The sequence below is a fragment of the Etheostoma spectabile genome, chromosome 15 (assembly GCF_008692095.1).
Source record: "Etheostoma spectabile isolate EspeVRDwgs_2016 chromosome 15, UIUC_Espe_1.0, whole genome shotgun sequence".
NCBI lineage: Eukaryota > Metazoa > Chordata > Actinopteri > Perciformes > Percidae > Etheostoma > Etheostoma spectabile.
The window spans coordinates 8,177,739-8,190,068 of record NC_045747.1 but is presented as its reverse complement, the minus strand read 5'-3'; the positions used below and the strand labels follow the sequence as shown (position 1 = coordinate 8,190,068).

General features: G+C 40.7%; 1 protein-coding gene across 2 annotated transcripts in view; it reads right to left on the bottom strand.

Moving 5' to 3' along the window:
• Positions 1–12,330, bottom strand: part of prkcab (protein kinase C, alpha, b) — a 128,342-nt gene that overhangs the window by 19,790 nt on the left and 96,222 nt on the right. For both annotated transcript variants that reach the window (XM_032536689.1, XM_032536690.1), the window contains exons 4-5: positions 8,414–8,525; positions 6,511–6,639 (exon numbers count right to left, since the gene is read on the bottom strand). In XM_032536689.1, coding sequence (XP_032392580.1) covers positions 6,511–6,639; positions 8,414–8,525 — 241 coding nt within the window. The remainder of the gene's footprint in view (positions 1–6,510; positions 6,640–8,413; positions 8,526–12,330) is intronic.

Here is a 12,330-nt window from a genome sequence, read left to right as displayed (position 1 = left end):
CACACACACACACACACACACACACACTGAAGTATAAGGAGCAGAAGGTATATCCACGTTTTTTACCTAAATCCTCCCCTCCGCTGGCTATGGCACTGTTAAAAGGTATCAGCCACTCCCATGGCAACGCTGGCACCAGAATTTTCACACACGGCTGTAAACAATTAATGATGCAAACACAAACACACACACACACACACAAATAAACAAATACAATGTATAAAAATAGATGAGTGTAAGAGTGTGTGCAAGTTACAAACACAGTAAATGTATAAGTGCATGTGCAGTCTCTCTCGCTTTCTCTTCCTCTCACATATACACACAAAACATCATGAGCAGCAGTGATCAAGGACCATCTCTGCTGTCTGTGGTTGCTTAGATACAACAAGAGCTGCTTTCCTTCTTTATCCTCCCCTCCCATCTCTCCTTATGAAGTATACCAAAAAAATTAGTGTCTGTGTGTGTGTATCTGTGTGTGTCGTTTGGAGTACAACACATGATATAGACAGAAAAACCAGACTTACTGTATATTATGTGTCTTTTAATTTGATTAGTGACTTCACTAATCCACTATCACTGATACAAGGCCCATGTTTATGTCACGCAAAATTACCAGCATGCATCCTCTCTGCTGCTTTCGTGTAACTATCGTGCAACCATTGTGCACCGGGTCACTCAGGAGTAAAATATTCTGCCTTTTACAAAAACTAAAACACAAAAAAGTGCACTGGCACTTAGATGAGACTTTAGAAGTCAACAGCCAAATGCAGCAATACAAAGTAATTAAATCTATTTCGACAGCTCAGATGTGTTGGTTACACTGCAATTTTTTTTTTTAATTTAAGCTTCTATTTGTAACACGGTGCTATGAGTTGTTGTCAATTGAGGAAAAAAGTATTCTTGTTCAAATGTGCTTAAAACCTAAGGCGAACACGTCAGTGGTAGGAAATCTCATCCTGAGTAAACCGTGTGCTCACTTTGCCACGATCCTCAGATGCCCTATGAGTGTGTGTGTGTTTGTGTGTGTGTTTTTGTGTTTGTGTGTGTGTGTGTGTGTAAGTAGGCAGGCAGGCTATGAAGAGACAGCAGCGTGTTTGTGTTTGCCTTTTTTAAAAACCTCTGCTCATGCCCACAGGTTGCATTTATCGCTTTTTGCTTGAAGAGCCGTTGATCATGAAGAGGAGTAAGAGAAGAATGAAGGAGGTATTTAAAGATAAAAAAGAAATGAGCAAACAAGGTAGAGGACGAGCATTATGGAGGATGTAGAATAAGGACATTAGGGCCAGAAGGGAAAGGACAAGTCACTCAACTGAGCAATGGATTCAGCTACTAGAAAAACTGAGTATAATAGAAAAAAGTTGAATTCTTATTAAGGAGCTCAGCAGGTATGGAGGGAAAATAGATGACAAGGGGGGGGGGATATCCTGATGTCTCAAAGGAAAAGGTTAGAAACCAGTAAATGTCAATATTGGAAGAAGAGATGGAGAGGAGAGAGAGAAAGAGAAAGCAAGAGCGAGAGAGTGAGACCAAGAGAGAGAGAGAGACCGTGGATATGTTTGTTTTCTTGGCTGGAAAGATTTAATCAAGTTCACGGCATCGGTGCGGTGAACCACAAAGGCCCACCACTTGTTTGTGTAAGCTGGAGGGGAGCTGGAGAACAAGCTGAGGCTTCACTGTTCAGACCGCTGCCATTAGAGGAGGAAAAAAAAAAAACACTGCAAAACATTCACTTCCTCTGCCGTCTCTCCCTCCTTGTCTTGTTCTCAGTATTGATCTTTATCTTCTTCTCTCTGTCAATCACAGTCCATGCTTTGTTTTAACTAGTCATCATCATTATTACATTCCGCTCATTGTTTTGGTTTTGTGCCCTACATAGTTACTGTTTTGCTTCAGTCTCATTGTTTCGAGCAGCAGGCAGTTGGTGTTGTTTGGTTTCTCCGTAAGATACCAAACGACAGACGAAGTTGGCGAATAGCTGGTGAATGTAGTGGAGTATTTAGCAGCTAAAGTAGTTGGTGGGGACAAAAGCAGCGCTAGGCAGGACTCCAATTTGTCAGGTGGACAGAAACACAACTGTTCCACCCATCCTCACACAGAAAATCCTATAGGTTGATTGTGCTAGCAGCTCATAACGACTCCTATTTATATCTGTTGTTAAGCGCGGCCTCTCGTGGTTTTAGTAATTATTGCAAGAGCAAATGACGAAGAGAGGTTACAAAGTACAACAGCACTACATTCAGTTCAAAGGTGCGGGTACACTCGTGCTCAACACTGTGCGCGGGCCGCTGTAGATGGCGCGCCCTAAGAGCACGCACGGAGACGTTTATGCTCAACACATTGTTTGTTGCAGTACTCTCCGAAACACCAGAGGGCGCACAGACAAAAATAATCTGCAAATGAGCAACAAGTAGTAGAGAAGAATAAACTGGACGTTAACGATGCCTGGGAACAATAGTAAACACATCCATGTTAAAACACAGACGTACCACGAAACATTGCATTTATCTACTCTACTCTTTGTTTGTATACGTGCAATGTTTTTTTTGTTTGGTATCTTGTTCAGGACCCCAAACCTAAAACGAGATGGTGCATCTCAAGGGGATTATCCTACTAAAAGAATTTCAAATTCAAGTGACTAAAATTGTAAAATTCTGTTTATGATATTATTCATTTCCATATTTATTCACTTATGCACTTATGGAACCATTGTATATCCTGCACTTACTGCTACTGCACTTCTGGTTAGACCCAAACTGCATTTCGTTGCCTTGTACTTGTACCTGTGTAATGACAATAAAGTTGAGTCTAATCTAATCTAATCTAAAGTTGTTTATCTCCGAATCGAAATAACTTTCTGCCTGTAACACTGTGAAGAACACCATTACATGAACAATCTCTTATGTTTTTCCACACTTTCTAGCAAAATGTTTGTTTTTTCAGTGTGGGTTCTAACTCTAAACACATATTTAAGGTTGTTTGTTAAGAGCAGTCAAGTACCGTAGTTTTGGTCAAATGGCCTTTTCAATGGGAATGCTAGGGGCATTTCTATGATTGCATCTAAATCACTATTTTTAAAACACTAAGAAGGCTTGACACAACATGAGACTTTGCTTGAAGTATCACCAGGGGCTCTACACATGAACTCAAGCATTGAAAACATTGTTTGTGTACACAGAGTTTACTAAAAAGAAAGGTTTTAACAACTCACTGTCGCTGTTGTTGTTTCCGCAACTACATTTGTCAGTCAAAAAGAATTCATCTCCGAATGCGAATGAACGGATTCCATAGGAGGAAATATCATTCTTATGTGAGGCTCCTTTTTCAACTACAAAACTACAAAAATGTTTTCCACTAACAACAAAACAACAAATTATCTGTGCATTTACATGAAACTTTCCATCTTTACTCTCCTCCCTCAACTATTTTTGGTTGGCAAGATGGACGGCGCCCGGAAACAGCAACAGCGAGTTGTTAAAACCTTTCTTTTTAGTAAACTCTGCGTAAACAATGTTCTCAATGCTTGAGTTCATATGTAGAGCCCCTGGTGATACTTTGAGCAAAGTTTCATGTCGTGTTTTAAAAATAGTGATTTAGTTGCTATCATAGTAGTGCCCCTAACTCTACCATTCAAAAGGCCATTTGACCGAAAAACGATACGGTAAATCTTAAAAGTGGCGCTTCCATTCTAATTATGCTTTTAAACAAAGGTTTTTGTACAGTCACAAAAAAGACCCTAGGTTGCATTTTGGCGAGAGTTACGCTTTAATAATAATAATCAATTGAATCAATTTAATAATAAGAAATCAATAATTAGTTGTTTCAGTGTATGTTCTGAATATCTGCATTCCATTCAGACTCTGGGCCCTATTTTGCACCCGGCGCAGCGCTCAGCCCGACCCAAGTGTCGGGCAATTTCCCGTCCAGCGCCCACGTCATTTGAATGGGTAACGCACCTGCGCCCATCTCTGTGCCCATGGGCGTGCTGTTCTGACAGGGAGGTGTGTTTAGGTGCATTCTTAGCATATTGCTATCTTGAGGCAGATGGAAGTGATCGCACCATTGACCAACAAAAACCTGATCTATCAAGTCAATAGCGCAGCATTTCATTATTTTAACAGCAAATTAGTAGAATGCACCTAGGCTTATGCACAGCGCGCATACTATGCTTGTTACACACAGGGAAGTGTAGCAGCACATAAATATGCAAAAGATTACAAACAATATGAAATCCGCCATCATAATAGCAATGCACCAAGGTCCAAACGCGCCTGGCTTTTAAAGTGAATGGGACATGACACTTGGATTGGTTTATTGCATGTTACGCCCAAAACACACCTATAATAATGAAGTCACCAAGTACAACCCTTTTTAAACATGCGCCTGCTGCACCAACCCTTTTTTCCGCCGTCAAACTAGCAAAAGTAGATTTGGACGCATCCTAAATGCACCTGCGCCATGCGCTTCACGACAGGTGCTTAGATTGTTAAAATAACACCCTGTATGTGTTTTTGTTGCTTTTTATCAGTGTTTGGGTTGGGTTGTTGTGGTTTAAAAATAAGGCTGGGCATTTTTTGATCCCAGTCCGTCACTGACAGAGGGGCAAATAAAAAGACTGCAACAAAATAAAACTGAATAGCAGAGCGAACAAATGCTCTAAGCCAACTGTGACTATAACTTCCTCGCCTTCCCTATTTCTTTTCGTCTGGGTGTCTATAAAAAAAACATTTTTATGAAAGCAACTATTTCTAAGTCAGTCATGTTTGCAACTTTGTCACTGCTACAGCTGCAGGTTATTCCTGTTTGATCCCCGCTGAGTCAAAAACACATTGGCCCTGGCACTCATATTCCCTGACCACCGCTGTCTCCCCATGTTTGTGTGTGTTTGTGTGCAACAGCAAGAGAGAGGTAATGGAAGTAACCCGGCAGCCATTTATCTCCCTGCCAAAGAGGTTTTAACACCGGAGAGTTTTCCACTTCAGGTGCTGCTCTTGACTGACAGGATAATTTGGAGGTGTTGAACACACACACACACACACACACACACACACACACACACAGGTGCTACACAAAGCTACAGTTTAATTAAGTTTAAATTTGTTAAGTTATTAATTTTAAATTAAGTTAGATTTATTCTTGCTTCAGGTAACACCTTCTGGAAACACAGTATGCCTAATTATTCCCTGGGTGCAGCAGTCCAATTTTACTGTTGACAACATTGATGCATTACAGTAGAAATGGCACCTGATCCCTTCCGTTGAAAGTTGCTTACAGCTTTTTTCTGAAAAGAATTGGGCCCACACATTACAGTCCTTCCAGATGACTCTCCAAAATCCCACAATCATTATTTACTGATGTAGTTGTTAAATTTTTTATTTGACCAGATTGTGATAAAGCATAGAGTGTTTTAAGAGGGTTGTGACACAATTTACAACTGTAGGACTTTTTTATGAGAAAAAAGTATTTTTGGGCCAGTCAGGGTTCACAACACAATGTCAAAATCGCCTCACACTGTGTGCAGTGAAAGACTCCCAGTTGAGCCAGTCAGAATAAAAGAATCTCACTTGACAATGATATCCAAATACAGAATTATTCACTGATAGAGAGCTTAGTTACATGGTGCAACGATAATCACCTGAAGGTCAATATCAGCAAAACCAACGAGCTTGTGGTGGATTACTAAACTCCAAAACGTGGATGCTTCAAATGCATCCTGAACCCAACAGCACAGAAGATCTATACAATAACTACAATTTCAAATTTTCACCTAAGTTTTTGTTCAGTTTCACGAAATGTCTCAGCTTCTGTTGCCGAGTTGAATAGTAGCCATAAAAGTGTTTATTATAGCACATTATGATGATGTCAAAGTGAATTTGACCGGGACCTTGGAGATAACATGTCATCATTTCATCATTTGATCCTATTACACATTTGTGTGAAATGTTGTAAAAACTTTTGTTGTAAGTTTTGCATGTTTTGTGAAGTCACAATGACCTTGACCTTTGACCACCAACATCTAATCAGTTCATCCTTGAGTCCAAGCGGCCGTTAGTAGTAGTAGTAGTAGTAGTAGTAGTAATTCCCTCCAGGCGTTTCTGAAATACGGCATTCATAAGGATAGAACGTACGGACAGACTTCTCAAAGACATAATGCCTTCGGCCATAGCTATCGCTGATGCAGAAACTTAAAAAAACATCGACAACAGAGTGAAGCGTCTGTAGAGCCTGCACTGACTTTCCCAGCATCTTTTCAGTATTCCTGAGTGAGTGAGCTTCAAGTGACCACTTGAAGCAAACATCTCACTAGAGGCAGAATAAACACATTTGTTCTGATCAGTTCATTAACTCAAGTCTACGTCAGAGAGATTTTTTTCAATGGTCTGAAAATCTACCACTCACAGTCACATCAGGGAATCTCTTCCTTACAGTACATCTCTCATCATTTGAGACTGAGCCGCCTACTAAGTACTCTACAACACAAGACTATGCGCTAAGATTAAGAATAAGACCAACCTGTGACGTGTAGCCTGTCCAAGCTGACCTCGATCTTGAGGAAGAGGCGACCCCGACGTTCTGTGTGGTCCGTCCCACACAGGCTTGGCACGTTGACCACACATTGGTTGTGCACGTTCATGTCGCAAGCTAGAAAGACAGAATGTTGAAGAGGTGTGTTGAGTTTATTGTAAGGGGACTTTTTTTAGGCACTCCACTCCACAAGAAAAGAGGTACATTTCACTGTTATGTGGACTCCACATAACAGAGAAATGTACCTCTTTCCTTGTTCCACATGCATTTGATGTTTAAAGAGAGGGCAGGTTAGGATAAGTGAGTGTAAGATTGCATATTACGCTGAATTTAACAACTTAATGCAAATTTGTGATGCACTTATGCGTAGAAAAAGCCTTTGCCTCTGAAGAAAATTTGCAAAAAGAGTTAGTGTGATGTAGTGGGTAAAAAAACTAAAATCAATCTTTTTTTCACAGCTATCTCAATGACAGCAGACAAAGGGTGTGCACAACATTTTGCAGGGCGCTCTGCCTTGAATTACAAAAATCAAAATCAATTTCAGCTTTATTCTTGTTGTTTGCAACCTTGAGGAATATCAAAACATAACAAATGTAGGTTTTGCAGCTGCTGCCAAAACAATACACATATTACTTTGGATAACATATTATTCATTGGGAGTAAGTAATTCTAATGTCCTCATCTCTTTGTTTGTGTACTGCAGGCAAAGTCTGCTTTATTCAACTTAAGAGAAATCTAACATTTGTGAATAGGAATAAATTATTTTTACTGTCACATATAGCAGTTTGATGAAGCGCTACTGTGGTTCTGAAACTTTAGGAAGCTTTCCACTGGAGTAAAGTTAATGCCTATCCAGTGTTGACTGCAATAAGTCCAACATGTTTTAGATTACCGGGACTGAGCATGTAACTCCTGGGCTCACTGAATATTTTCTTTTTGGACCCACAAACAGATGCACAAAAGGCTGCAAAAAATTTGATTTGGAGATGATTGAGTGCAGAAATGTCTATTTCAAGTGAGTGAAAGCAGTAATCAAAAGCCACCACATTTGGTAAAGGTGCTGTGTAGCACTTAAACATCAGTAAGCAGATGAGCTCGCTATCTAGTGGACTAACTCCACTGTGTCACACTGGGTTGGATAGGCCTATTGTAGGACACACACACACACACACACACACACACACACACACACACACACACACACCCACATCACCACACACACACACACACCCACTTGCAGGCTTTTATTCTTTGGTGTGCCCCATTACTCTGTCGATGAGGCCACCACCAGAGACCCACAGATGGATGGACAGAGTAAGAGGAGGAGAGGAGGGAGGATGATGGATGGAGACAGCGTGGAGACAGGAGGGACATATGAGGTACAGTAAGGGATACAGAGGAGGAGGAACACAATGTAAAGGAAAATGAAGAAAGCAGGGTGTACTGTGAGGAAGGATGGGAAGGATGTTGGGAGTACAGAAAGAAGCTGGGAAAGCAAGAGGGAAGAACAGAACAGTGGCTAAAAATAGGAATTAAAATCAGGAAACTACAGTAAAGAGTGAGGTCATACATGTAAAGAAAGAAGGGAAGAGTTGAGGTGGGTGGAAAGAATGGGAACGCAAAGAGGAGGAATCGGGCAGGACAGTGAATTCTGCCTGGCTGGATATGTGGCAGAGAGTAGTCAGTAACAGTCTTTCCCATCTGTTCTCATTAGGGCTGACCAGCACAGCAATTCAACACGTGCACGCACGCACACCAAAAAACACAAACCAAACACACAAACACACACACACCACCACACCACACCACACACACACACACACCCACACACACCCACACCACACACACACACACACACACACACACACACACACACAGGGTGTGTACTCACTGTCACATTTCATCCCTTGGTGGATGAGCCCGTAAAGCAACGAACCACAATGGTCACAGAAGGTGGGACTGCCGTATGTGTGAATCTTGAACTTGTGCTTGCTTCGGGGGTCCTGAGCAACAAAGAGAGCGATGCAAAAAATCAATAAAATAAAATAAAGATACCAAATTTTTGTTTGTTTTGTTAAACCATAACAGGATGTTTTCTATTTTGTATAGATTGCAGAATGGGACAAACAGAAATGTTGTCTTCATCATAGTGTTACATCTACTTTTCCCCCACTGGTAAACTCCACAATGTTTCTTTTTTCTTTGAACACATTTCACATTGTGTGCAAAAGTTAAATTCCTTTTACTTCTAGAGGCCACAAAGCCCTCAGATAATCATTCAGATGGCATAGTTTGAGGTTTAGAGGCTCAACTGTAGTGTTATAGGAAAAAAGGGGAATAAAAATATACATTTTTGTTTAAGGGAATACAAATGGACTTTTCTTACAACATCTGTTCATCACTGTGCTGCTTAATGTCTTCCGCAGAAATTATTGATTGAAAAGAGCATTCAAACAGAGCTGACCTTCTTTGCCTCATTTACACACTAGACAGCACTTCACTTTAATTTCTATGTACTGTGGTTGATTGATGCGCTGATAGGTTTCCAAGAATAAGAAACAAGATAACATTATAAAAAATATGTTTTCTGCAGCACATACAGTATTCATGTCATTCAAGTTTTATTTGTCGGAAATCGATTCATAAGTTCTCCAGTCACTATTGTGATAGCTGAGTTTAGCTAATTTCTACAATTGCCACAAAACAAACATGGCCCTAATTAAAGCCCTGCAAATGAGAGTGAATAAACCCCACCAGCATTGCCTCCATCACGCTGAAATGTGTCAGAATGGTTACATGTGTAATTAAACAGGCCACTGACTGAGTAACTAGGCACACATTGTTAAAAAGCGCCCCCTTTTTTCCAAGCTAAGAATGTGACGGCAGAGGAAGGAGGAGCAAAAGACGTAGAAGGTTGGTGTGTGAAAGAGGAGGGAGTTGGTGTGATTGGCAGGGAACTGAGTCAGAGGCGTGAGTGAGGGAGTCAGAAAAGTCTAATTAGCATGTTGTCCTTTTAGTGAGCTTGCCAATGTTTGTTCATTTCCTGGGGCCTTTCCCAGAGGCTTTTATCGGGAGGAAAAAACAGATGGTGTAGTGGTCTTGCCCCTTGTCTCCTGGGTGCAAACCAGTTTCGCCTCTTCACTACATTCTTCTCAACTTTTCAATTGTGGGAACATTGAAGTTATCTTAAAAGAGACTTGCTGAGTAGACAACAGACACCAGGGACTTTCCCTAAGCTCTTTTTTCTTTCTCTTTATCAGCCCTCTACCTCAATCCCTTCCCCTCTAAGTCTCTGGACAGCGAGCCCTGTTTCTCACTTTCATGCCAAGCCTTTCTCTCTCTCTCTCTCTCTCTCTCTCTCTCTCTCTCTCTCTCTCTCATCTACCTGTATATGTTTTTCTTTTACTCTGTGTCATTGTCTCTCTGTTTGTGCTCCCTTTATCCTTGAAGACATGGGTGAAATTAAAATAGGAGGGTTTCCACTCACAGTCAAACTGAGCCTTCAACTTCAACAACCCACTGCAGGAAGAGGCCAGGTGTGAAGACATTGTCTGTTCAGCGCTCTGGGCTTCTGCATGTGTGTGTGTTGTCTGCATGCATCATGTATTCATTCCACCCTTTAGGCCAACTCTGAGCCCTGTGACGGTGCAAAAACCCGGAAAAGCGGACATACATTTAACAACCTGAACGGAACTGAACAATTCCTCAGACGCACAAAAAATCCTTCTCTGTCTTTCCTTCTCACCTCTTCTGACCCCAAAAAAATCTCTCTTCTTGTTCTCAAAGCATGGAGAGATTATGACTATACTAAAACAACACAAAGTATAAACTCCAAAATAACAATACAGAACCTGAATTCTCCCTGCACAAGCTTCTCTTTCCTGCAGCATCATCTACAATTTAAAAGTGTTGCAGGGCCCATATAGTTTGCCAGAACATTTTTTTGTTACTAGTCAAGCACAGTTTTAAACTTCTTGCTTACACCATTAGTCCACTTGAACGCAGACGTTTCAGGCTCTGCCAAAAGAAGAAATAAAGAAAACATTTGTTCTCCCCTATATCTCTACTCTATGCGAAAGTCTCAGTATAAAGGCAACAAATGGGGCCTGTTTGCTTCTTTGTTCTGATTATGTATTAAACAGAATAAGAATATGCATAATATTTAAATGTGCAAACACTTGAAGAGGCAGCATTCTTGGCAGCTTTCATTGTGGCCCACGCTCCCACATTAAAATCAACCATTTGGTCAAGTGAATACACTGTAGCATGTTGCATGGTGTCGATATGTAGCATGATGGCTTTTTGACACTAAAACAAATGTTTATAACAGTCTTTTAACACGGAGGAGGTGGCTTACAGGCCCTTTGGGCCCATGGTAATATTGTTCAGTAATCCAACCATGGGAAAAATGCCTGGGAGGTAAGAGAAGACTGTAGGAAATGTATCGCTGCCAGTTCTTTTACATGCACATGCAAACATGCATGCACACACAAACACTACAGAGCTTTTCCCCTGCGGTTTGTTTCTGTTGTTGAAGCTATGCCGGTTATGAGAAGCATGAATACGTGACACACAAATCACTAATAAACAGTCATTCATGTAAGATCCAAAACAGGTTAGTCATGGAGCTGAAGCACTGGCAAATGTAATACATATGAAATATCTAAAATTGGAGTGTGGCACATCTAAAAACTGACTTGCCAAGTCATCACTTTAGCTTGTATCTATCAAACATCCTCTCAGCCATTTAAATACTGGACATCATACTGCGCTGGGGGAAGAGGCTGGCGGACAACCCGTTGACACGAACAGATAGAGCTGCTTAGAGCTGCTGAGGCAAAACCAGGGATGCTGGTTCCAGTGAGGCGAGATGATGCTGCTGCTGAATTCCTCAGAGCGTAACAAGGGCCACATCAAGCAGAAGAACGTGGAAGAGGTCAATAATGAGAGCAGAGTGACAATATGCCAAACGTAGGTCTTTCTAATTATAGTCAGGCATTGGCAGGCACATCGCCATCAGAGGTAACAATATCTAATAACTAACTGGGCATTACCGCCATAAAAAGTGAAAGGCAGAGTGGAGAGGCTGATGTGACTCACGGCTGGGGTTAATTGGTTAACAAGCAACCCTACAGAGCTGCCTTCATATCAGCTTCACATAAAATGGGGTTGATGGTTACAAAGACAAAGTGTAATTCACCCATATTATGCTTAATAAGAAAACACATTGGGATCCCCATCCTTGTTTAATTTGACATGACTATGTTTAGACATGTTGTCAAGTATTCTGCCTACTGAAGTTTTCCTAAGCAGCACACTGCATTTCTCCAGGGCCACTTGAAAAGGAAAAAGAAAGGATTATTAGCTTAAAGTAAAATGCCACTTTACCATCATTTACAGAAACACATCTCCCCTTTCTTGTAAAACAATTACATTGTATGTTTATGTTATGTATGTGTTTCATATTTGAGAAGCTGGACCAGTATTTAAATATTTAGCACTTTTGCTTGAAGAATGACTGAAAGAATTGTAGATTACCATCTGCACTTATAGATAACACTAAGCAATTGTTGTTGTTTTTTACCTTAGCAGACAAAGTGACTTTATAATTTGTCTCTAATTCACATGAAAACATCCCAAATCTTCACCCTAAAGATTTAGAAAAAACAACATACAGAACAGCTGAATTGATTTAGGGATTTTATGCAATGAAGCTCTGTCTGTGGAACTATTTATTCATTACTGTAACAAATACACACTGGATATTAGCCACAATGTGTGTGTGTGTGTGTGTGTGTGTGTGTGTGT